A 27,995-nucleotide genomic window follows, 5' to 3' on the forward strand; every position below is an offset into this window, starting at 1 on the left:
TCCAGGATTACCATGAAATCGACTAACCATGATCAAAGAATAAGACACATCAGGGTGAGTACATGTCATAGCATACATGATTGAGCCTATAGCCGAAGCATGTGGGACTCGCCTCTCGTCAACTATCTCTTCATCTGTTTTGTGGCTTTAGTTCTTACTCAACTTAACAATACTATGAATGGGTAGTTGCTCTTTCTTAGAATTTTCCATGCTAAACCGTTTTAGTACCATGTCCAATTATGTACTCTAAATAGGATCAATAAGTCTTTTCTTTGTATCCCTCAAAATCCTTATCCCAAGAATATAGGTCGCTTCCCCTAGATCCTTCATGGCGGAACACATTCCAAACCAAGATTTTACTTCTTGCAAGGTCGGAATGTCGTTTCCCATAAGGAGTATGTCATCAACATACAATACTAGGAAAGTCACTACACTCCTAATACTTTTAACATAAACACATTACTAATTCTCACTCCTAGAGAAACCAAACTCTTTAACTTTCTCTTAGAAGAAAAAATTCAAGCTGCAAGATGCTTGTTTCCATCCATAAATGGATTTCTTAAGCTTACACAATTTATTAGGAAACTTTGTATGTACAAAAGCCTCTAGCTGTCTCATGTAAACATCCTCAGCCAACTTCCCATTTAGGAAAGCAGTTTTGACATCCATATTCCATATTTCATAATCATAAAACGTAGCTATACCAAGTATTATCCTAATAGACTTTATCTTAGCCATCGGTGAGAAGGTCTCATCATAGTTAATCCTTTGGGTTTAAGTAAAGCCCTTCAAGACCAGTCGTGCCTTGAAAGTGTGTACCTTTCCATCCATGTTGGTCTTCTTCTTGAAGATCCATTTGCACCTAACTATCTTTGACGTGGTACATGATCAACCAAATTCCAAACTTGGTTATCATACATGGACTTGATCTCGATTTCCATTGCATATTTCCACTTGGCACCTTAGGGCTTTCCATCGTTTCCTTGTAGTTAACTGGCTCATCCAAATCTACCAGTGTACCATCACTGATAAGCATGTCACCATCCGACGTTATATGGAAACCAAAGAACAAAGGTGGCATGCTAACCTTACTGGGTCGATGAAGAGGTAATGAATTTTCAATGGGCTCAACAGGAGTCTCATCCTTTGGCTGAGAAATAGTGTCTTTTAAGGTTCTTTCACTATTTGACTCCTAAATCTCTTCAAAGTCAATTTCACTCCCACTGTCCTCTTTGAATATGAGTTCTCTCTTGCGAATGACTCCCCTTCGAGCTACAAACACCATGTTCCCACTAGGTCTGTAGAACAAGTATCCAAAAGACTTCTGTAGGTAACCAATGAAAATACACCTCTCACTTCTAGGTTCTAGCTTGTCATGAATCTATCGTCTAATGAAAGCTTCACAACCCAGACCTTGATATAGGCAAGCGATGGAACTTTCCCTATCAACATATCATGAGGTGTTTTGGCAACCTTCTTGGTAAGGACAAGATTAATGATATGTTTGGTTGTCTATAAGGCATACCACCAGAAAGAAATAGGAAGAGAAGCTTGACTCATCATGGAACGAACAATGTCTAAAAAGGTCTGATTACGCCTCTCAGCCACACCATTAAGTTGTGGTGTCCTAGGAGGAGTCAATTATGAAACTATTCAACATTCCTTAAGATAGTCATGGAACTCGATACTAAGATACTCTCCGCCTCTATTTGATCGGAGCATCTATATCTTCCTGCCTAGTTGATTCTCGACCTCATGTTTAAACTCTTTGAACTTTTCAAAGGTTTTTGATTTATGTTTAATTAAGTAGATATACACATATCTGCTATAATCATCCGTAAACGTCATGTAGAATCGATTAGCATTCCTTGTGGTAGATATGAAGGGTCCACACACATCGGTGTGTATGAGATCAAACAAACCTTCACCTCTTTCACAAGACCTAGTGAAAGGTGATTTTGTCATCTTACCCAAAATACAAGACTCACATTCATCATCCGGCCTTAAGTCAAATAATTCCAATACTCCGTCTTTTTGGAGTTTGGCGATGCGTTTCTTGTTAATGTGTCAAAGACGAAAATGCCACAAGCATGCCTTGTCTACAACATTAGACGAATCAATATGAAATACACTATCGCCCAAGTTATCAACACAAATCACTGTTTCATACACACCATTACAAGGTAAAGCTTTAAACATAAAAACACCATTTATATAAGCCAAAATCAATCCATTCAAATCATCAAAAGAATATCGACAACCTTATCTGAACAACGCATGAAAAGAAATAATGTTTCGCATCATTTATAACGAATAACAACAATTTAACAAATCAATTCTAACATCACTACTAAGCAGTAGACTATAAGTTCCAATCTTGGTAGCGGGTGAAGATCGCCTATTCCCCATGATCATACTTATTCTTCCATGCTTCACTTCCTCACTTTCTATTAGTCCCTACAAATTAGTGATGGGTTTTAGGTAAAACAAACAAACTAGAAAACAATTCCTAAGTTCACATGCAACCTACTTTGGATCTATGTTTTATCTATTGAACATACAACTTTGAATTGCAAAACAAGAACCCTAGAGGAGAGAGGCTATAATTGAAATTTACAAACTAGGGTTTAGTAATTACATACCTTTCAATTGTTATAGTAAACAATTGATGATTCCCTTGATCTTGATCTTGATCTTCTTGGAAGCTTAGCACCACAAGTGTAATGCCTCTAATGGAATCACACCCAAACTAGCAAGAAGGAAAGTAGAGGAGAGAGGGAAGAGGGAGTATGCAAAATTTCGGCCCTTAGGGTTTCTTCCAAAGAAAAGAGTGACCAAAACATGAACCAGGAGGCTCCTTATATAGCTGAGGGATCTAGGGTTTAGGGGAAACCCTAGTTATCCTTTGCTTAGGGCCTAAGCAAACCCAAGGGCCTTATCCAAGCCCCTATGGACGAAATTATTAGGGTTTCCCCTAAATATTTCGTCCACCCTTATCCAAGGGGGTTCTAGAGCCTTCCACTCAACTATTAGATAATTGCAAACTAGTCCCTGCACCTTATAATTAATTCTTTTAACCCCAAAATTAATTCTAATTAATTTCTGGCTAACAACTAATTAAATAAAATGATTTCTTATTAATATATTAATCTTTTAACATATTAATAAATTCATTTATATTAATTTATTAATCTTATAATAAATTAATATCTCTCCTTTCATAATTTCCTTGTCCGATTGCTAGGTTTGAGGGCAACCCAAAAGGACTGTGCTGCTATCAATTCAAGTACATACCAATTATAGTTATGGGCTTAGACACCTAATACAACAGTCTCCCACTTGGATAAGTCTGTAACTATAATTGCTAGTATGCCTTCTAAATTTGACCAGCAAATTGTAGCTTCCAAAAAGCTGTTGCCGAACTCTGACCCAGTCAGTTACGTGTCCTAAGATAAGTGATCATATAATACTTCGTTCTGCTAGATATCCCTAGACGAAAGACATGGAATGCAATCAACCTCTTTGTCTAGAATCTATGTTTCCCGATTCCTGATTAGTGATGATGTAGGACTTCTAATTGAACACATCAATTAATCCTGGCTGGGCCCAGCACATAAGTCAACACCAAGTCATCGAGGGGCCCACAGATATCGCTTTTTCCATTAAGGAAAAAGGAATGAACAAACATTGACTCATATGCTTGTATCTTTTACTCATCAAACCATACATGATAATACGTTTTATAACACCAAGTTACTGATGCGTTTTCGTATTACCAATGCATAGCTGACTTGCAAATTATAACTCATATATCTCTGTTTCAAGATTATAAGATATTATCGTCTCAGTATTACTCGTGATGAATTCCATGAAGTAATACTCTGAGCGAGGGTTTATCCAATACTCAAATCTCAATTTCTGAGTACTCATGAACGTTGCAGCAAAATCTATTGCCATGTCTATCCTTAGACAATCTATAATCCAGTTCATGACAGTCTTGATTCACTACTTACTTCCAAAAGTACGAGCGACTGTGGAGTTTGAATAATCTTATTATTCGGGAAGTAAAACATGCAAAAATGAAACACAATAATAAACAATTGACAAAAGGTAGAACCCAAACTTATAAATAATACTTTATTATTTAATCACCAAAAGTCAATTACATTTACTTTGTTACAAGTTTCAGAACAAAACTAATCTAACTACTAAAACTAATGTCATCTTTCAGTCCTATGCTCCGAGCATGCTGAATATGCTTAGCCCTACTCAGACCCTTTGTGAGGGGATCTGCTGGGTTATCTTCAGATGACACCCTCTTCACTATAAGATGGCCTTCTTCTACTCTATGTCTAATGAAATGGTACTTTCTGTCGATATGTCTGGTTTTACCATGATCTCTCGGTTCCTTTGTCAAGGCAACCGCTCCTTCATTATCGCAGAACAGTTCCATAGGCTCCTGGATGGTTGGAACAACTCCGAGATCCCCGATGAAGTTCCTCAACCAAGCTGCTTCTTTCGACGCTTCACTTGCTACTATGTACTCTGATTCACAAGTAGAATCAACCACCGTATCTTGCTTGGAACTCTTCCAAGTAACTGCTCCTCCATTTAATAAGAATACCTAGCCTGATTGAGAACGGAAGTTATCTCTATCCGTCTGAAAGCTGGCATCACTGTAACCATCTACTCTCAAGGTATCATTGCCACCAAGTACAAGGACCCAGTCCTTCGTTCTTTGCAAATACTTGAGTATATTCTTCACGGCTATCCAATGAGCTCTACCTGGGATTCCCTGATAGCGACTGACCATGCTCAAAGCAAATGCCACATCAGGGCGAGTACATGTCATAGCGTACATGATCGATCCGACAGCGGAAGCATAAGGTACACGACTCATGTCATCTATTTCCTCATCTGTACTCGGGCATTGAGTCTTACTCAATTTGGTATTGCTCTGCATAGGTAGCTCTCCCTTCTTGGAATTTTCCATACTAAACCTCTTTAGTACCTTATCCAAGTATGTGCTCTGACTAAGTCCAATTAGTCTCTTCTTTCTATCTCTCAATATTCTAATCCCAAGAATATAGGCGGCTTCTCCTAGGTCTTTCATGGCAAAACACTTTCCAAGCCAAGACTTAACCTCATTCAAGGTTGGAACGTCGTTACCAATGATTAATATGTCATCGACATATAACACTAGAAAAGTTACTATACTCCCACTAGCCTTGATATACACACAAAACTCATCTTCACTTCTAGAGAAACCAAACTCTTTGACTTTCTCATGGAAGCAAAGATTCCAGCTGCGAGATGCTTGTTTCAATCCATAGATGGATTTCACAAGCTTGCACACTCTATTGGGAAACTTTGCATCAACAAAACCCTCTGGCTGACACATGTAAACATCTTCAGCCAACTTCCCATTAAGGAAGGCAGTCTTGACATCCATCTGCCAGATTTCATAGTCATGAAAGGCAGCTATGGCGAGCAATATCCTAATAGATTTAATCTTAGCTACTGGTGAAAAGGTCTCATCATAGTCAACCCCTGGGGTTTGAGTGAAACCTTTTGCAACCAATCGAGCCTTGAATGTATGCACATTCCCATCCATGTCTGTCTTTTTCTTAAAGATCCATTTGCACCCAACTGTCTTACGACCTGGTGCACTATCAACCAAATTCCAAACTTGGTTGTCATACATGGACTTAATCTCGCTGTCCATTGCCTCTTTCCACTTGGAAGCCTCTGGGCCTGCCATTGCTTCCTTATAAGTGACTGGTTCATCTAAGTTTACCAATGTTCTGTCACTTATGAATGTGTCACCATCTGAAGTAATATGAAAACCATACAACTCAGGTGGCACACTCACCCTAGTGGATCTTCGAAGAGGTAATGATTTATCAACTGGTTCAACAGGAACTGTTTCCTCTGGTTGAGTGCTAGTGTCATCTAAGGTTCCTTCATTTGTTGACTCTTGAATCTCTTCAAGGTCAATGGTACTCCCACTGTCCTCTTTGAATATGAGCTCTCTTTCCAAAAAGACTCCTCTTCGAGCTACAAACACCACGTTTTCACTAGGTCTGTAGAACAAATATCCAAGAGACTGCTTTGGGTAACCAATGAAAACACATTTCTCACTTCTAGCTGCTAGCTTTTCGTGAGTCTCTCGTCTTACGAAAGCTTCACAACCCCAGACTTTAATATGTGCTAACGAGGGAACTTTCCCTGTCCATATTTCGTGAGGTGTTTTGGCAACCTTCTTTGTAGGGACAAGATTAAGGATGTGGGCGACTGTCTCTAAGGCATACCCCCAAAAGTGAATAGGAAACGAGGCACGACTCATCATGGAACGAACCATGTCTAACAAGGTTCGATTACGCCTCTCAGCTACACCATTTAACTGTGGTGTCCTAGGAGGAGTCAATTGTGAGACTATCCCATATTCTTTCAGATAGTCGTTGAACTCGGTACTAAGATACTCCCCGCCTCTATCGGATCTAAGTATCTTGATCTTTCTGCCCAATTGATTTTCGACTTCATGCTTAAACTCTTTGAACTTTTCAAAGGTTTCTGACTTATGTTTGATCAAGTAGATGTAACCATATCTGCTATAATCGTCAGTGAAAGTCACATAGAATCGATTAGCATCCCTTGTGGTTGATCTGAAGGGCCCACACACATCTGTGTGTATGAGATCCAACAGACCTTCACCTCTTTCACAAGACCCTGTGAATGGTGATTTTGTCATCTTTCCCAAAAGACAAGATTCACACATATCATCTGATTTTAGGTCAAATGATTCCAACACTCCATCCTTTTGGAGTTGGGCTATGCGTTTCTTGTTAATGTGTCCAAGACGAAAATGCCACAAGCATGCCTTGTCTACACTATTAGACAAGTCAATATTAAGTACACTATTTCCTAAGCTATCAACACAAGTCACTGTTTCATACACACCATCACAAGGTAAAGCTTCAAACACAAAAACACCATTCTTATAAACAGAAATTGAACCATTCAAATCATTAAAAGAATATTTAAAACCTTGTCTGAACAATGCATGAAATGAAATAATGTTTCTCGTCATCTCAGACGAATAGCAACAATTTATTAAGTCTAATCTAACATCATTACTAAGCAATAGTTGATAAACTCCGATCTTGGTCACTGGTGAAGACTTTCTGTTCCCCATGATCAAGTTTATCCTCCCATGCTCTATCTCCTCACTTTCCTTTAGCCCCTGCAAATCAGAACAGATATGAAAACCACATCCTGTATCAAGGACCCATGAACGAGAAGATAATGAGTTATTAACAGAAATAGTGTAAATACCTGCCGAGGATGGCTTCACTTTGCCATCCTTGATATCTTGCAGATATTGTGGGCAAGATCTCTTCCAATGCCCCTTTTGATTGCAGTAAAAACAAATGGCCTCTTTTGGATCAGAAACATGGGGAGTGGAACCATTGGGCTTAGCCTTCGAGCCATTACTAGATGACACAGCTTGAACCTTGCTCTTCCAGTTTTGCTTGGGAGGACCTTTCTTCTTCTTCCCCTTTCCCTGTCCAATGGCCAAGACAAGGGCACTTGCAGGTATGGAGGGTATACTTTTACCCTTCATCCCTGCCTCAACTGTTGCAACAAGTTGTGCAATTGGGCCAAAGTCTGCTCTGTGTTGTTCAAATGGTAAGTTAAGATAAACTGACCATAACAATCAGACAACGAGTTCAAGACCATGTCAATGGCCAATTCCTCATCGAAGTGAATGTTGAGCTTGACCAAACGCTCTATGTAACGTTGCATTCTTTGCACATGAGATACAACCGATTCCCCCTCTTTCATCTTGCAAGCCATGAGTGACTTGACTACCTCAAACTTTTCTTGACGAGCTCGCTTATGGTACTTTTCCATAAGGTCCTTATTCATCTCAAAAGGCCAGTAGTCCTCATAGTACCTCTGCAATTCTGGGGACATGGTTGCAACCATGATGCATGCCACTTTGGTAGCATCATCATAGTGTTTCTTGTAGGCAGCATACTCTTCGGGAGTGGTTTTTGACTCATCAAGTTCTTTAAGTTCCTTTTCAAGGACATACTCTTTGTCCTCGAATCTAAGCGCCATCTTGATGTTACGCATCCAATCGTTATAGTTGGAGCCATCCATAACGACTTTGGAGCAGATGTTTAGTAGAGAGAAGTTGTGGCTGGAGGATGATGAAGCAGAAGTGTTTCTAGGAGTAGACTTCTGAAAAGAAAGATAGTTTTAGTTAGATTCCAAGACACCTCAATATAATAACCCAAAGATATCATATCAAGGTTAGGACCCAACTATGACGATTTACAACTTAGAAATGGGATGCCGAGATCCAAGTTCAAATCTCATAAAGGTAGGTGAATGACGATTCACCAATTCCACCATTAGACAAAATAAACGAAGTGAAATTCCTAATTCTTTTGAGATACATTAAAACTATTTAATGGCATGTTTTAATCTCGGATTATGCTCTACTATTTGTGACTGGGATACCGAGGATCACAAACTAGATGTGAATAACCATGCAAATGTGCTTGGTAACCTTATTGTCTTTATCATTAACTATTGATGTGCCGGTAAACCACACACGCTCCATCAAAATGATAATTATAAGATACCCATTACTACTCTTTATTAGTGCCTTTTAGTGTGCCGGTTAACCACACACGCTCCACTAATGACCAATAAAGCATAATGTGCAATTTCATGGATTAGCATACTTTTCACATTTTTCCTAAAGTAACTAGAGTTGGGATTTTGAAAAATAGTGTTCTAGTACTTTCTTTAATAGCATTATACTTTTAATGGGAAGTAGTTGTCCTATCAAATCCGTTCTGCTAACGATCCTCCACTAATCAAGGAAGCGGTGGGTGAGAGTGGACACCCATTCAACTACCATTTTATAGGCAGTTTCCTTATACCCCCCCTTATAGACTAGCTTTGTGAATGAGGCATACTAGCGATTTGACTGACCATATTCTTATACATATATAATATTTAACTTTTAATTATAATATATATATATATATATATATATATATATATATATATATATATATATATATAAGGTGTGTTTTAAAACATTTTAAAACTCCAAGGGTTTATATAAATTTTTTCGAAATTTAAACTATTAAATTTTAAATTTAAATAAACCAATTAATTAGATTTAATATTTATCTATTAATTAACTTTTAATTAATTTATTAAATCTTGTAAGGATTATCTAATTAAATTAAACAATTAATTTAATCCTAATCCATATCTCTTCTAGATTTCGAAAATATGGGGATAGGATAATTTCCTTATTTTTCTCAATTATCCAATAAGGCAACTATTATCCAAAACAAAGAAACCCTAATCTTTATAGCATATTTCGAAATTTCCAAGGGAGGAGGCTAGGGTTTTCAAAACCCTAACCCTAATTTCGATTAGGGTTCTTTGGAGGCTAGGGTTTTCAAAAACCCTTTGATCCACAACCCTAAAAATCGAAAAAATGGCCTTTAGGGTTTAATAGCTATAAACCCTAATTTGTAATTCAACAATTATAACAAATTCAATTTAAAACAAACAAATGCTCTGATACCACTGATGGGTTTTAGGTAAAACAAACAAACTAGAAAACAATTCCTAAGTTCACATGCAACCTACTTTGGATCTATGTTTTATCTATTGAACATACAACTTTGAATTGCAAAACAAGAACCCTAGAGGAGAGAGGCTATAATTGAAATTTACAAACTAGGGTTTAGTAATTACATACCTTTCAATTGTTATAGTAAACAATTGATGATTCCCTTGATCTTGATCTTGATCTTCTTGGAAGCTTAGCACCACAAGTGTAATGCCTCTAATGGAATCACACCCAAACTAGCAAGAAGGAAAGTAGAGGAGAGAGGGAAGAGGGAGTATGCAAAATTTCAGCCCTTAGGGTTTCTTCCAAAGAAAAGAGTGACCAAAACATGAACCAGGAGGCTCCTTATATAGCTGAGGGATCTAGGATTTAGGGAAAACCCTAGTTATCCTTTGCTTAGGGCCTAAGCAAACCCAAGGGCCTTATCCAAGCCCCTATGGACGAAATTATTAGGGTTTCCCCTAAATATTTCGTCCACCCTTATCCAAGGGGGTTCTAGAGCCTTCCACTCAACTATTAGATAATTGCAAACTAGTCCCTGCACCTTATAATTAATTCTTTTAACCCCGAAATTAATTCTAATTAATTTCTGGCTAACAACTAATTAAATAAAATGATTTCTTATTAATATATTAATCTTTTAACATATTAATAAATTCATTTATATTAATTTATTAATCTTACAATAAATTAATATCCCTCCTTTCATAATTTCCTTGTCCGGTTGCTAGGTTTGAGGGCAACCCAAAAGGACTGTGCTGCTATCAATTCAAGTACATACCAATTATAGTTATGGGCTTAGACACCTAATCCAACAATTAGAACAAATGTGAAAACCACATACTGTATCAAGGACCCAAGAACGAGTAAGTTGTGAGTTATTGAATTGAATAGTGTATATACCTGTTGAAGATGGATTGACTTTTCTATCCTTTATGTCCTACAAGTACTTGGAAATACTTCGTTTCTAGTGGCCTTTATCGTTGCAGAAATAGCAAACAACCTCTTTGGGATCACTCACAACTAAAATATCAGAACTTGTCTTGGGCTTGGACCCACTGCTAGATGATCCAACATCGCCCTTTCCCTTCTAGTTTGGTTGATGATCTATCTTCCTTTTTATTTCCACTACTTTGTACAATGGCTAGGACTGTAGCACTTGTTACAGAAGGTACATGATTCTTTTTCATCCCTGATTCAGTTATCAGCAACAAGTTATGGAGTTGGGTTAACATAGTCTCTGTGTTGTCCAAATGATAAGTTAAGACAAACTGATCATAACGTGGAGGCAAAGAGTTAAGGACCATATCTATGGACAACTCTTTTTCAAAAGACACGTTGAGTTTTTCCAATCTCTCCACATATCTCTGCATTCTTTGCACATGATTGCAAACATATTCTCCATCATGCAGTTTGCAAGCCATTAATGCCTTGACGACATCATACCTCTCTTGATGTAGTTTCTTGTGAAACTTTTCCACAAGATCCAAGCACATCTCATAAGGATAATAGTCCTCATAGAACTTTTGCAACTCAGGTACCATGGTTGTAACCATTATGCAAATGACATTTGTTGCGTCATCATAGTGTTGTTTATAGGCAGGTTGTTCCCCTGGAGTAGCAGTTGACTTATCGATTTTGAGTAGAGATTTATCGAGAACATATTCTTTTCCCTCATATTGAAGAATTATTTTGAGATTTCGCATCCAGTCCATGTAGTTTGGACCAATTAATTTCTCTTTAGTGAGGATCGATAGTAAAGTGAAGTTCGAGTTGTTGTTGGTGGAGGTTTGATCAGCAACATCACCAGTAGAGGTAGACATATATAAAAGAAGAAAAGTTTTAGTTAGTTGATATGAATTCCTTAATATTTTAACCCATAATAAATATTCAAGGCTAGGATCCAATATAACAATTCATAACTAAGAAGAGGGATGTCGTAATCTTCTTGCGAATTTATTAAAATAGGTAAAACAATTTACCAATTTCAATCTATGAAATTCCTAGATCTTTTGAGATTCATTAAATCTATCAATGACATGTTTAATCTCATATTATGATCTTCTATTTGTGACTGGGATGCCAAGGATCACAAACAAGATGTGCATAACCATGCAAACACGCTTGACAACCTCGATGTCATTTATCATCTCTAAATAATGTGTCGGTTAACCACACATGCTACATTAACAATTATAATTTTCAAGATGCCCATCATTTCTCTTTAAAGTCCCTAATAGTGTGTCGGTTACCCACACACGATCCATATCAACATATAAAGCATGATGTGCATTTTCATGGATTAGCATACTTTTCACATTTTTCCTAAAATAACTAGAGTGAGATTTTTAAAGAAGGTTCTAGTACTTTTGTATCATTATGCTTTTAATGAGGTTATGTCCTATCGAACCCGTTCTGCTAACAACCCTCCACCAAACAAGGGAGCGGTGGGTGGGAGTGGACGCTCATTCAATGACCATTTTATAGGCTGCTTCCTTATACCCCCTTATAGTATGGCTTCATGAATGAGGTATACTAGCAATTCGACTAACTTATTCTGATACATATAGTAATTAACTTTTAATATATATATATATATATATATATATATATATATATATATATATATATATATATATATATATATATATAAGGTGTATTTTAAAACATTTCAAAATACAAGGTTTAAAGTTTTAATTATCTAAATTAAACTTTTTAATTAAGTTAAATTTAAACCAATTATGATTAATTTTCATCTTTTAATGAACTATTGAATAAATTAATTTAAATCATTTACGGATTAAATAATTATTTACTATTAAACAATTAATAAAATAATTCAAATTTAATCATAATCCAATACCCTGTCAAATTGTCGAAAATTAGGGTATAGTTTATCCAATTTTAATTAGGGTAAATGTCATTGTAGCCCTACAATGTTTTGGGTTTTTGTTGATTTGGTCCCTTAACTTAATTTCTTGCCTTTTAAGGGATTAAAGTTCATAACAACCTGTCTATTTTGCCACCCTAACCGATTGTAGCCGGTTTCACATGCCACATCAACTAAAATTGCCAAATCATCACTAACATGGACTCACTTAGTAAAATCAACGTCACTTAGAACAGCTGAAGATGGAGATGAATTTTGGTGTTTATGGAACTTACTTTGAAAATCAAAATCACCGAAAGCACTTGACATGTCGAGTATGGAAATAGTCAAATTGGTTCTGATGCATCATTGAGTTGGTTATCGAACAATTGAAGAACAGTCAATGTAAAATTCAAAATTGGTATTTATTGATGTTTCGGTAGTAATATGGATTGAAATCGTTTCGATAATCACATTCAAGATCGAAATTTTATGTGTGGTGATATCGAAGTTCAGATGAATGGTTAGTGAGTTACCAAATAATGGTCAAATCATAGAATTGAAAAGTCAAACTTGGAGTTCTTTTGGTTAAATAGAATCGAAGTGAACTCGGTGAATCAATTGTAGATTGAAGTGTGAATCGGAAGTAAAAGAAAAAAATGTTAGTCGAAGTGGTAATATTCAATCGATTGGTTAAGGCTTCAAGATTTCAAAGGTTTCCAACTTCAGAACTTAAACCACCGGTGAGATTGTTATTGCTTAGATCGAGAATACGAAGAGATTCAAGTTTGAAAAGCGATTGAACAATCATACCCTGGAAACGATTCACACTCACCTTTAATGTTCTCAAGTCCGAAGAGAAACCTGTTCAGGACCTAGTCCACCTTCAAGCGAATTCGTGCTTATATCCAAATAACGGAACTTTGTTAATCGGAAAAGTTGGTCGGGAATGGAGTCATTGAAGCTGTTCTGCATTATATCAAGATGAACAAGTCCGGTGAGGTTACCAAACACATCTTCAGGGATCTTACCTGCCAACGAATTCATGGAGATATTGAGGAATTTCAAGGATTGGGTTTTGAAAAGGGGATTCAAGATACTTGAATACACCGTAACCTGGTCAACAAACACAGGAGCGACGATGTCAAGGCGGAGCTGGGTGACGACTTTTGTTTTGTTTCTGGATTTGATTATTGAAATGAGTTGAAGATCGAAAACTTCATTTTTGGTTATGAGTTGATTCAAGCATGCTGCTTACATTCTATTCACAAGGAAATTTGGGGAAGATAAAAACACATGTTATATATTTAGCCCTAAAATTTTAGCATTTTGGCAATTTTAGTTGACATGGCATGTGAAACCGGCTACAATAGGTTAGGATGGCTAAATAGACAGGTTGCTATAGACTTTAATCCCTTAAAAATCAAGAAATTAAATTAAGGGACTGAATCGACTAAAACCCAAAACATTGTAGGGCTACAGTGACATATACCCTTTTAATTATTCTATTTTAAGAATTTTAAAACAATAATTAAGAAAACTAGATAAACCTTAACAAACCTAGCTATTTTCGATATTTAAGGGGTGGAGGATAGGGTTTCAGAACCGTAGCTATTTTCAAAATGTCAAGCCCTTAGGGTATAATTTCTATAAAGCCTAATTTAAATCTATTGAACATTATGCATAATCAATTGAAAGCTATGACTATGATACCACTGATAGGTTTATAGGTTATAATTAAGACATGTGACGAAATCAACTTAACCCTTAAGTTCGCATGCAACATACTCTAGGTCTAAGTTTTCTCTATTGAAAGCAATAAACAATTGAACATCGTAAAACCTAATGCAAGCCTAATATAATCGAAATTACAAGGATTAGGGTTTACACAACTCTTTGATTATTGTTGTAAATACTAAAGAATTCCTTTCTTCAATTTGCTTGGAAGCCAACACCAAAAGATTGATGTCGCTAATGGTTTGTACCCAAACCGTAGCAATGGAAGACTTGAGACGAGAGAGGAGAGAGGAATAGAAATTTGGCTCTTATGAGTGTTGGCTTAGACGAAAATGAGGAACCCAAGAGGTCTTATTTATAGTTGATAGGAAAACCCTATAAACCCTAATTTGAAATAAAATAATATTATTTCAAATTTGACTTATCTAGTTTTCTTATTATCTATATGGGACATTCTAGAAACTCTAGGTGGCTCCAAAATTTCATCCCCCCTAGGAAGGATCTAGAATCCTTCTATTGTTCTACTATTGAACAATTATAACTTTAGTCCTTGCACTTTTAATTAATCTCAAAATTAATTTAAATTAATTTCTGATTAATTATTAATTAAATAATATTATTTCTAATTAATATATTAATCTCATAATATATTAATAAATTATTTATTTCTATTTATTAATCATATAATAAATCAATAAATCAATCTATCTCCAAAAGTCATTCCGTCAATTACTAGTTTCGATGGGAACTTAAAAAGGATTTTGTTTTTAATTTAAGTATATATTAATTTAGTTATTGGCTTAGACACCTAATCCAACAACATCATCAAGACAATGACATGAAAAAAAATCCAAATTCATAGTGTAACGAACATATTCTACACCATATATAAGTGTTCGATCTTTTCAACGACAACACTAAAGCCACTGCCGTAATAAATGGAAGTGAAGTAGAGAAGATAAAAAGGTTCTTTGGTATAGGTTTTGTATCAGTAAAGCTCTAAATAAGTTATGTTCCTATAAAGTGTTGCTACTACAAAAATGTTGGCAACAATTAATTCCCATCATCCCAAACATTTTTTCACTTGACTTCAAACAAAACCCTACATTGAAAAGATAAATCCAAAAACTGAATTTTAAGAAAAACAACTTGATTGATAATTAAAGTATAAGCAGGAAATAGCTTGTGATTAAGCTTAAAGGCTATAAATGGCCAAACTTTCAATAGAAAGCCCACTTTATTCTAATCACCCCAAATTGGAACTTAGAAATCGTGAAAATAAAGTCTTTGAAATGAAGTCAAATTATCATATGTTTGGCTTCGGTTTCAATATAAACTAGTATTATACCCGCTCGGTGCACGGTGGACCGATGTAATAAAAAAATATTAATTTTACTTTCTTTTATATCATTATTCTATAAAATCGGTGGACCGGTGTAGTAAAAAAATATAGATTTTACTTTCTTTTGTATCATTATTCTGTAAAAGTATTTGAAGCTAAGCTATGTCATAATATATAGGAAATCTATGAATTTTCGCTAGAGTCGGCAAGGAGCATGAGAAGGAGCGTGTATCAATTTAGTTGTATTCATGATTCTTTGACTGATTTAGTTTCTTGCATTGCAAACTGTGTCATAAGGGTATGTACATAAGGCTATGTATTTTTATGTTGATGTATTTTAATTGCTTTAATTTTTTTTTTGAACGATGTCTTAATTGTTTTTATGTTTTGCTTTCAGGTCTAAAGGTGTTAAATAATATTTCTTTCGGGTGTAATAACCTCAAAGGCAATTGAGGCAAACATGTACAGATGTACCAAATCTTCATCAAGGATAAACTGGGAAAAAAACCCAAACTTTTATGTATTGAGATCTTGAGCATGAAACCAGATACAAAGAAATGGAGAATACATGGGCAATATTGTTATTTAGTGGTGGGTCTTAAGTTTAATACGTGGCTGGACAAAATTGAAAAACATTGGTTCTTACATATTTTCAAACAATATGTTAAATATTGTGAATTCTCTTGAAGTGCTTAAATATTTTCGACACAAACAAAAGAAAAAATGACTCCAAATTACTAAATAACATTTTCAAAAACAACTAAAATCTTATGTATATCTTTAGAAAACCAATGGAGAGGTTAATTATCTAATTAAGAAGTTAAAGAAACACATCTTAACAGAATCATATATATTTTCGGGGTGTATTAAACTATTATAAGAAAAGATATATAAGTACAATATTACAATAAGCAAAAAAAAGTAGAATGTTGCAATAAGCAAAAAGTGAACCAACAGATTATTTATTAGGAGGTAACTGGTTACCACTCTATTCCTTCAAAACTTACATGATTACAATTATCCACTTTACATCCCGATGAAATTACTTTCCTAATATATCTTCTCACATTTGTGATTACATGATACATTAAACCAAATTTCTTTTGTTGTCTTGGACTACCTATTTTTTCTAATTGAAATTTAAAAAAAAAAAATACTTGGTATATAAAAGTACCTGGGTAGCTATTTTTCCATCTTCTCGATTGTTTTTAAAACTTTACCATAGTTGCACTGGGCAATCAATAAACCAAATGGATTTAAAAGCCATAAGGAATATGCATTTAACATGGTGGTAGACTCATAAGCTCCAACTGAGGCATTTTCTTCAAATCAAGGTCTGTTAGTAATTTTATCTAGAGGAGATTCTACTGGATTAAATATATGATTATATCCACGACCTGAAAAGCATCATTATCTGGTCAAATGGTAGAGATCGAGCACTATATTGTGAAATTTGTAAACATTTGTGGAGGAGCATAAGCAACTTGTTCAACTTGTACTCCAAGATTAGGCTTCATAAACTGAAAAATAGGAAAAAATTCACAAATGCGGTATACTTACCAAATTACTGATGAAGAAAAAACATTCAAATACCTTAATGTAATCTTCAACAACTTTTTTTGTTGTTTAATAGGACTAATAAGATGGGCAAACTGCAAAAGAATATTGTGAATAAAAACGTTTACTGCAGAGCCAAAAGAAGATCAAGTGAAATATAGATTTATCAAAATGTATGTGCTCATATAAAGAGTGTAGGAGAAAGGTCAAACCTATTTCCTCAATAACATAGGGCCAACAATAATACCAAATATAGTCAGGTCCCATGCCAAAATTTGTAGCTACCTATAATGAGCATTTAAAGTCTTTAAATAACAGAGAAATATAACAAAAACGCACCCATATATGCAGTAATCTTTATATAAATATAAATAGTATAGAATAAAGAGAAAATGACAAAAATAGCCATTTACACTGCATTACAAAAATAGCCAAAAAAAAATCGAAATTACAAAATTGGCCACCCATTTCGCAGATGAGAAGGTCCCATCTGCGAAATGGGCTTCTCATCTGCGAAAGTACAAGTACCTAAAGCACAACTGTGCTTTAGGTACTTGTACTTTCGCAGATGAGATTTTTTTTTTTTTTAATTTTTTTCTGTATAAATAGGGTTAATTTCGCAGATGGAATAGGGCCATCTGCGAAATCCTCTGAGCCTATCTGCGAAATGGTGTATTTTTTTCTATTTTTTTTTTTTTAAGTTTGACTATGAAATGAATTGGTTTGACTACGAAATCACGTTGCTATATAAAAACTTTTGTAGAAAAAAAATATCATTTTGGTTGTTATTTGTTTAGGAAATACTCTCTACAATTTGCTCAAAAAATGATTGAATATTTGGTTTGTCTTGTAACCGGTGGGAGATGACAAGTTAATGGAACTAATCTGGAATACATATGTCCACACGGAGGTATTTCTGAACTCGCTTTGATATTTTCTGAGTATATTAGTTATAGTGATTTTGTATCTTTGGTAAGAAGCAAAATTGGTTTGTTAGACAAATATAGAATTAGTCTTCGTTTCCACCATCCTGAATTAAATTATTATATAGCTATAGTTGAAGACGTGGATGTTAGAATGTTGATAAACGTAATCAAATGTAGTGGAGGAAGGGCTGTGAAAGTGTTTGTGGTGGTTGATGAAGTTGAGGAGGTTAATGGGGGTGGTGAAATTGGAAACCAACTTGTTGGTAATTTATGCAGTTATAAAGGGAGCAACGATCCGATAGGTACTTTCAATACTCCTAGTGTACCTCAGTTTCACAGTGTTGCTAAAAATGTTAATGTTAGTTATTCACCTATTCACTATGTAGATCCCGAGAATTACAAGTCTGTTGGTGATGATGATGTTGGTACATATCTTAATCATGTGGGTGGTTGTTGTGATGATGTTGTTGAACAAGAAGTTAAACTTATGAATAGGCGTGTGGTAGATAAAACTAAAAAGAAAAAAAAATTCAACTCAAAAATATGAAAAAAATCATATTTACGGGCATTATGTTGATGTTGGTGATGTATGTTTAGATATAACCGAGCTACAAAGTAATTCCGATAGAGATGAGTTGGGTGATGAAGTTAAAGCTAAGTATCCCGATAACCTTTTTCACGGTATGCCCCCTGTACCAGCATGGCCAGTTGATCTTAATGAAGATATCCCAACACAGATGGTAGACATTAATCTTCAAAAGATTCAATGTGAGAGTATATTTAAAAACAAAGAACTTTTAAAGCGGTGTATTGGTAAAAAATGTCTTCGAGAAGGTTTCCAGACGAGGACAAGTAGATCCACCAAATCAAGGTATGAAGCTGTGTGTGTTTCGAAAAATTGTTCTTGGTTACTAAGAGCAAAAGCAATTAAAAATTCTGATGGACTTTTCCAAGTGAATAAATTTGTTGATGTACACACATGTTCTTCAACATTGTTGCAACCTAATCATCGACAAGCAAACAAATATGTTTTGGGTGAATATGTTGCTGATGTTTTGGCTGAAGACTATAGTAGAGTTTATCGGGGAAAAGAAATTGTTAATGATATGAATGCTCAATTGAATATCAATATCTCATACCATCAGGCATGGCGTGCGAAGCAATATACATTGTTGTCGTTAAGGGGTACGAAAGAGGATTCTTTTACCAAACTTCCGGCGTATTGTCACAACTTGGCCAAACATAATCCGGGTACTGTCACACATATTAAAACAGATGCTGATGATCGCTTTGAGTTTTTGTACGTCGCACTCGGTTGCTCGGTTAGTATTATCATGTCCTAATTTTTTTTAATATTTATTTTGGTGTCTTTGAATTGATATACAATGTATTGTAGGTACAAGCTTTTGTCAAGTTTTGTAAGCCGACCCTAGTAGTAGATGGAGCTCACCTAAAGGGCGAGTTCAAAGGTACCATGCTACTTGCAGTTACTAAGGACGGACAAAATCAAATATTACCGGTTGCATATGGTATATGCAAAAATGAGTGTACTGATTCTTGGACATGGTTTTTTCAAAAACTACGTGATTGCATAGGAAATATGCAGGAGCTTACAATTATATCTGATAGGTCTCCATCTATAGCAACATCCGTTGCCAACATTTTTCCTCACGCTCATCATGTTTTGTCTTGGTGGTAGCCCCTCCTAAAAAAATTAAACATATTAAAAATGCATATAAAAGTATAATAATCAACTTTATTAATAATAAACGAAATATTTTTAAACCTGCATCTTTGACCAAATCTTGTTCACGTCAACCCATTTCAATTTTTTTGTTCCACTCCATCTTTACATCCGAGGCAAGTCTTTATTTTTTCTCGATGCAAATCCACATGCACGAACAGCCGGAATCATCTCATATATCCATATCTATAATTTTTTACAATTACAGTAATAAAAGTTAAAATTAAAATAAAAAACATAACAATAAAACAATTTAAATATAAGAAAATTTTTATATCCTTATTGGAGCTGTAAATCCTGAGACGGAATACTTTAAAGTTTGACCACGCTCAGGAAGTGATAAATAATTATGTATCTTATTCCATGTATCCTCAAGGTCAACATAAGTAAAATCCCAGAGATAGCTACCCCAAGCGAAGCTAACAAAACAAAAAAAAATTTGATTATTATATAAATTATAACTTTAATAAAATAGAACTTTTAACGTAAAGAAAATATACCTATTCTAGAAATCCAAATTCTCAGTCAAATAAAACCAATCTTGTGGCACCCGATCGTTAACTTCTTTGCCCAAAAAACCTTCACACAAAATGTATATCAAACATACTCTAACTGCATCAAAGTCGTCAAGTGCTAGGAATGTTTGATTTAAAATTAAACTTTTCAGGTCGCCGATTTTCACCGAACTATTAGTATGGTCCGGAAATAGTCGTTCACGCAGTAAACATCTTTTTTTACTGCTTATTAATTTTTCCGACCCTTTTCTCCCAATGTTTTTTGGATACTCCCCAAAATTGAAGCCGGTAATCAAACAAAACTCTTCCGGCCCATAAACCATTTTGGTATTGCCTACTCGAAAATATAAACGTTTTATTCCATCTGGAGATAAAACAGGGTCCGGCCGGATCTGATGAAAGAACATTTTATGAAACAATAAAGCGTCCCCTTGTAAACGAGGGACATCAATAAAATAGCCAAAGACAGTATCTCTGAAAATAGCACGTCGGGCATCATCTAAAACTTCAAATACTTCCCATATGTTACCGTCAGAGCCTTTTAGGTTCGCAAAGGCTTTCGTATTCATTAAACTAAAATGATGCTGCAAAAAAAACACAAAAACAAATTAGATAACTAAATTTTTTTTTTAAATATATGATTACGAACTGCAAATACAATTTCTTAATTACTAATATATATATTTCCGATAAAAAACAATAACATACACATATATAAACAATTTTCCAAGTTATACAACAAATATATTTACGATAGAAAACAATATCATACATAATTATATAAATATTTTATTAAACATATTTTCAACTTAAACGACAAATATATCAACGACAAATTTTCAACTTAAACAAATTTTCAACTTAAACGACAAATATATAAACAATTTTTATCTTTCTAACATTTTATAACCATATAAACAAAAAAATTTAAAAATAAAACGACAACCAAACTAACAATTTTGCAAGTTATACGACAACTTTATACAAATTTTCAACTTACACGACAAATACAAACAATTTCTAACAATATATATACGACAAATTTTCAATTTATACAAATGTTATACTTATACGACAAACACAAACAATTTCTAACAATATATATACGACAAATTTTCAACTAATACAAATGTTATACTTATACGACAAATATATATACAAACGACTATTTTGCACTTTATATAAACAATTATACGATAAGAATATACAAAATTTCAGGTTATACAAGAACTAAAAAAACAACAAAAATAACACAACAAATAATACAACAAATGATAAAATAAAGAGATTGTTGACATTAAAAGAGTTAAAATCTAATCATATTTGCGGGATTGTTGACATAATCCTCCATTTTCTTCAAAAACTAGCAAAAATTCCGAGAGAAGCCCAAAGTTAGAGAGAGTTTTTGTGTAGAGAATGGTGAAAAATGAAAAAAAAAAAAAAAAAAAAAAACGTTTTTATAGTCAAAACGAGGGCATTTCGCATATGAGGAGGTAATTTCGCAGATGGGGCTTCTCATCTGCGAAAGTACAAGTACCTAAAGCACAACTGTGCTTTAGGTACTTGTACTTTCGCAGATGAGAAGCCCATTTCGCAGATGGGACCTTCTCATCTGCGAAATGGGTGGCCAATTTTGTAATTTCGATTTTTTTTGGCTATTTTTGTAATGCAATTAGTGTAAATGACTATTTTTGTCATTTTCTCTAAGAATAAAACAGACGCTAGTTAAGTAATTGCATCAACTTCAAAATATATTTCATCATCAATATTATAGGATTTTAATCATTTAATAAAGAAATAGAAACAAAAATTAATCAAATATTCATACATAATAATATAGTAGTTGAAATTAGTAATTATATGTTTAAACAAACTCATAAAGGTGTACCAATGGAGGCCACATTTCATAACCTAAAGTTTGCAAGAGTCCGCCTGTATCCAAAACCTGAAGAAAAACAATATTCTTTTTTGCAGTTTAAAACTTAAAGAAACATAAATATACACGTGAGGGTACCTTATTATTAGTGGATATGGTCTTCAATACATAAAGGCTCATCATGCAGAAGTAGAACTGGACTTGAACTGCATTTGCATCGTATGGGTATGGTTCCCAACTTGATCCAGACCACTCATACATCTCTACCAAATATTCCTGAAAATTAAATTAATTAAGGTTTTGTTACAAAACTTAGTGGAACTTTTCATGCATTTGGTTGTCAGGAAATGTAACAAAAATTAACTACATTCTTTGTAGTAACTAATTTAAAAGTAACAATATATATATATATATATATATATATATATATATATATATATATATATATATATATATATATATATATATGACATTATAAATATTTATCTAAAATGTTATTTGTCAAGAGGCCTACCATCACAGACAACTCCAGCAGCCCTATTTAAGGTTTACGTGTTTGGCATGTCTTCCTCATTAGAGTTTCATGTAAGTCCCTCTAATTGCAGCATAATTTTTGAGGAGTTACAATGAAATGAAACATGGAATCAGTTCTATATCCAAACCTCATACATGTCTCTTGATAGCTTCTTGTAGTGTCCCAATGAAAAAAGAACCCTTAGTAAAGATATAAGGAAATTAAACTTCAAAAAAAAAAAACCTAAATTTCTATAATAGAATAAGGATTCCCTTAAATTTTGATCCCTCTTAGGTGTTTTATCATACACATGTAAGACATAGTCAAACATCCGACTTGAAAACATCATCAAAGCATCAAAAACCCCAAAGACTAAATTTATCGAGAAGAAATTGAACCAAAATTAAACAATCGAGTAAGGAATTTAAAACAGATGCAAATTCAAATTCATTACCTTGACCAACAACTTGTAAAGACATTGAAAGTTGAAACAACTCCTTTGGCAATGATTCAAACGATGTTACTATCACCCTTCTCCATAATCTACCACTTGAATTTATATTCATCGAGAAAAAATATTGTGCCGGTGCGTGTTTTTGTTACCATATTTTTTTTATAAGAGGGAAGCATTAGAAGCGAGTAAGGGTTGACGTTGGTGGGAAAGCATATTTGTTAATCTTCAATTTGATCCTCTTGTCGTCTGGTAGTGGTCACCTGAGTATAAGTGCGTGCGAGAGAATGGAATACAATGAAATCGAACTCTTATATAATACTAACCTGACACCACCAAGCAAAACCCACAATAAGAATTTGGGGAAGAAGGCAACGTCAATAGAAACCTGCAACAATTAATGAAATCAAATTAGGAGTAGATTTCGAAGGGAAAGAAAAAAAAGGTATGCTTGGGATCTAGATGGTCACTCTTATATTCCTTATCAAATAATCCTTGACACACAATTGAGTCGTGACGTATGCAGTTAATCACCGGTTGTGGAGGTTGAACACGTACCGGGGACGTTGAAGACGTACTAGGGAGGGGAAGCTGTCGGTTCCAATGCGAGAAGAACCACCCTATAGTAACTGTAAATTATGGAGTTTAAGCGGCTGAGATTGAAAGTTAAGAGAGTTTGAACAGCTTAGATATGTTGGGCGGTTACAGACTCACCGTCAACAATAGTATAAAAAATGATAAAAAATCCAACTCAAAATTTAGATGGGTTTTCCAAATCCATCAATTCCTAGTAACTGCTTTTTTGAACAATTTCTTAAATACACAACGATTCACAGATAGTTACGTGTTCCTTAAAAAGTTACAAGCTTTTATAGCTAAAACGTTGTCACATATTGTGAAGCTTTACGCCTTATTCTCGAGTTTTTTTTTTATAAATTCAATAAAGGAAAATGAATGAAATATTGATAGAAAGAAAGTGAGGGGAAATTTTTTTTCCTTATCCCGTGCTTCTAAGTTCAAAGGAAATGAAAGAAAAATTTTAAACTTCTGTCGTCCTAATTTAGGAGGGAAAAAAAAGACTTCACTTTCTTCCAAAATTCGTCCAATTTGGGAGGAAAATTTTGAAAGGAAAAATATATGGCTCCAAAATCATTTCATTCCCGTCACTTTCCTTACATTAATTAAACTCGGGAACACGATTTTCCTTCGACATCCCTCACATTCCCTCTATATTCATCAATTAAGTAGAACTCAGGAACAAGGCGTTAGAGAACCTTGCCCTATTTCATAAATCCAACAAAAAAAATCTAATAATACACAAAATAATGAAACATCTTACCGTTGGTGAGAGACAAATAGAGGATAACTTTTGATTTGAACGATAACAATGGTCGTGGTAGGGGTCGATCATTCATGGTGGTCGCTTCTGGTTATCTATGCCCTAGTATACAAAAGCGGATAAGCAAACGACAAACCGAGGCTTCAATAAGACGGGAGCGACCTAATTCCATCTTCTTTCAACACTTGGAGGCAAACGATGGTGGCAACTGCTATGTATATGTACGTAGACAAAGAGAGGGGATGCGTTGATGTGTAGATTGATAGCGGAGAAGAAAAGGCGGATTGTGGAAGGCGGAAGAACAAAGAGATGGTAGAAAGAGAGGCAGACGGAAAATCAAGGCTTGCATAAACATAAAGGAATTCGAAAGGAGACACGTGTCAGGACGAAAAAGATGAGTCATCTTCTATAAGATGGCATCCGGCTAAAACAATGAAGTCTACCTAAAACCAATGGAAAATAAACACTATTCACCAGCCTTGTCCAAAATTAATATATTAATTAATAATATATATAATAATGGAACAAGGAGATAGAAATGTAAATGAAGAAAAAGGGAAATCAATAATTTAAATTTAAATGCAGACATGCTTTACGAGACCACCAAGGACCATTTACCTCTTCCTTAAGCAAACATATTCCTATCTCCCACTCTTAAAACTATACATTGATACATTCCACTCCACCACCCAATTTACACATCTTTCCACACGTTCGAAACAGCGTTCATCGAATACATGTCACAGATGCCTCTCCGCCGAAGAATTCCGGTCAGCCGGAGAATCAGACCACCTCATCCGTCACCTTCTACTCACCGGAAAGTAGCAATTCATCGATCGTCAAATTGGAAGAAGCAATATTCGAAATCAATCAACAGATGCAACTCCGAGCCTACTCTGTCGGTCACTGGTATCTCTCTCGCCGATGCTGCTGTTGATGTCGGAGATGATCATCGGTATATGACTCCGCCAGGTGACAGTTGCTCGATTTTTCGAACTCGGATCTCTACAGATGTATTCTCGTCGTCTCCTGAGTTATTGCCTAATTCGCCTGAAAAAAGTAAGGTAAACCAAATCAATTTCTTAATTTCTAATTGTTAGATGTCATGCATGTTGGTTTAGATTTATAAAAGACGCTCGCAATGATTTAATTCAGTATAATTTGATCCGAATTTGTTCTAAGCCTTAGGCTGTTGAATTAGTCGCAGATACAAATTTAACATGATGATCAACAGCGACTACTGTTTTTGATCGAGAAATTTAGACATGAAATCAGATACTGCCGATCATAATAATTATGTAGTTTGTCAAAATTGAAGAGAATTCAAAATATTAGACTCCATTAATTATCGAATATTTTCCTTAATTATATATCTAAACAAATATAGATAATTTTATTGGACAATGTAACATCATAATAACAATAACATATTATCTTAAACTACGTGTTTAAACAAATATTATAGTATATACTTTGTGAGACCGATTAATCCGGGAACATGTTAAACTAGTTACCCTTTTCCATACAAAGAATATATTAAATTCTTATTTTGGATTTACTTGATGATCTTAACCTAAATATGATATCATCAAATTCATTAGATGTTTCTGATTCAGCCTTATATATAATAATTTTCTACTAGACTAGTTGTGCTGATTCAGCTTTATGGTTGTAATTCTTAATAATAAGAATTATAATTAGAGGTCTTATATTCAGATTTATAAAAATAATTTGATTATTTCTTAAATATATTGATATAGACATGCATGATGTCAAGCATCATGATGATGAACGGTTAATACAAAATTTGTTAATTTCTTTTTACCGACCAAAAATGCGACTACATATCCGTCGATTCGGACATTCATGGCCGATTAAATAAATGAGATATTTAGTCAACGTCCATGAAAATGACATACCAAGAACCAATACTTTATTAAAGTTTCTGTTTCTAGCTTTAAATGTGCATTACATATCGCGCATATATATATTTTTTCTTTTTAAATCAACACTTTTTATAATGTAATGTTGAAAACTAGGAAGACAAAATATTAAATTTAATACTTTTGAATGATTTAAAATAGTTTCAATTTAGCTAAAAGAAAAAATCTTAGCGTAATGCAGAGTTACAACAAAGATGCAAAAGTTGTGGTTAAGGTAATGGTTGAGGGAAGCCCGGGACCCATTCGAGCTTTGGTGAAATTGGGTTCGAGTGTTGACGAGACAATAAGACTTGTTATGAACAAATATAATGCCGAAGGAAGGAGTCCTCGAATTCATCAAGATGTCACCTCTTCCTATGAGTTGCATCACTCGTATTTTAGTCTTAAACGTAAGTGTCTTTTTTTCTTTTTTTAATGGACTTAATAGGAAGATTACTCTTTTTAAATATAGTATAATAGTTATATTCTAATTAAAACTTATACTGTGAACATAGGTTTGGATAAATCAAACCTGATAGGAGAAATTGGGAGCAGAAGTTTCTATATGCGTAAGAGTGTGAATGACAAAGAAGATATGTCTTCTAACGGCTCTGTTGATTCAAAGATTGTTGAGTCTACTATAAACGATTCTCCAACTTCGAGTTTGAATATTTTCTTGAGAGAACTTGTATGTCAAGAATTCAAGAAAATAATAACAATGACGAATAAGATTTGTAGATTCTTGGGTTGTTTTGATGGTTGATTTTTGATCAAATAAATATATGTACATATTGTTACTAAAAATTTAGAAGACAAAAATTGTTTCTAGAGATGGTAATCTATGTAAACTAACAAGTGAAAGACATATAATGTCTAAGGTTTCGTATTATTATCAAAAAGAAAAAGAGAAGTACAAATACAATGAAAGGAAAAGACATAATATATAGACTAGCTAATTAGGGTTTCCAAGCTAAAAGACTCAATCATAAAACTCAATACAAAATAAAGCTCAAAATCTTCTTAGGCTAACATCCACTCTCAAACTCACAATGCAACAACAATAAGCATTGCGAGTTTGTCAGACAAAAAATGGAATCGTGGAGCAGTCAACGGCTTCATAAGAATATCAGCAATCTGCAAAGAGGAAGGAACATAAGGAAGGGAGATAGTGCCCTTCTGGAGATGATGACGGGTGAAATAACAGTCAATCTCAATTTGCTTTGTGCACTCATGAACCACTGAATTCTTGACAATCATTATCACACTATCGTTGTCACAATACAAAGGGGTAGGTTGAGAGATGTGAACGCCCATATCTGCAAGAAGTCATCTCAACCAAACAATCTCACAAAGTGGCGATAGCCATGACTCAGTGGCGATAACCATGACTCGATACTCAAATTATGTAGAAGATCGAGAAACAACATCTTGTTTCTTGTTTTTCCATGATATCAATTAATCTCCAAGAAAAACACAATACCCAGTAGTGGACTTACGATCATAAATATCACGATTTCAATTTGCATGACTTACGAT

General features: G+C 34.4%; 2 protein-coding genes and 1 long non-coding RNA gene across 3 annotated transcripts; 1 reads left to right on the plus strand and 2 right to left on the minus strand.

Annotated features, from left to right (window-relative positions):
* Positions 1-10,728: 10,728 nt before the first annotated feature.
* Positions 10,729-11,490, minus strand: LOC145094988 (uncharacterized). The gene has a single exon (XM_079032936.1). The coding sequence runs from the start codon at positions 11,488-11,490 to the stop codon at positions 10,729-10,731; it is 762 nt and encodes a 253-aa protein (XP_078889062.1).
* Positions 11,491-16,596: 5,106 nt separating this feature from the next.
* LOC145094246 (uncharacterized) lies at positions 16,597-17,552 on the minus strand. Its single transcript, XR_013703239.1, has 3 exons — positions 17,385-17,552; positions 17,209-17,267; positions 16,597-17,135 (listed from the first exon to the last, which is right to left on the minus strand). It is a non-coding gene; the product is annotated as an uncharacterized LOC145094246 (long non-coding RNA).
* Positions 17,553-25,135: 7,583 nt separating this feature from the next.
* On the plus strand, positions 25,136-27,263 carry LOC145094247 (uncharacterized). Its single transcript, XM_079032536.1, has 3 exons — positions 25,136-25,601; positions 26,662-26,869; positions 26,975-27,263. The coding sequence occupies exons 1-3, from the start codon at positions 25,275-25,277 to the stop codon at positions 27,220-27,222; spliced, it is 783 nt and encodes a 260-aa protein (XP_078888662.1). The 5' UTR covers positions 25,136-25,274; the 3' UTR covers positions 27,223-27,263.
* The last annotated feature ends 732 nt before the right edge of the window (positions 27,264-27,995 follow it).

This window comes from Lactuca serriola, chromosome 3, assembly GCF_051521515.1.
Source record: "Lactuca serriola cultivar US96UC23 chromosome 3, Lser_US96UC23_V15, whole genome shotgun sequence".
Classification (NCBI taxonomy): domain Eukaryota; kingdom Viridiplantae; phylum Streptophyta; class Magnoliopsida; order Asterales; family Asteraceae; genus Lactuca; species Lactuca serriola.

Excerpts from the sequence above, each read along its gene's own strand:
- LOC145094988 (XM_079032936.1), bottom strand. The coding sequence starts at position 11,490 with ATGTCTACCTCTACTGGTGATGTTGCTGATCAAACCTCCACCAACAAC.
- LOC145094247 (XM_079032536.1), top strand. The coding sequence starts at position 25,275 with ATGTCACAGATGCCTCTCCGCCGAAGAATTCCGGTCAGCCGGAGAATC. Across the intron at positions 25,602-26,661 it reads ATTCGCCTGAAAAAAGTAAG|AGTTACAACAAAGATGCAAA; the intron begins GTAAACCAAATC and ends AGCGTAATGCAG. Across the intron at positions 26,870-26,974 it reads CTCGTATTTTAGTCTTAAAC|GTTTGGATAAATCAAACCTG; the intron begins GTAAGTGTCTTT and ends CTGTGAACATAG.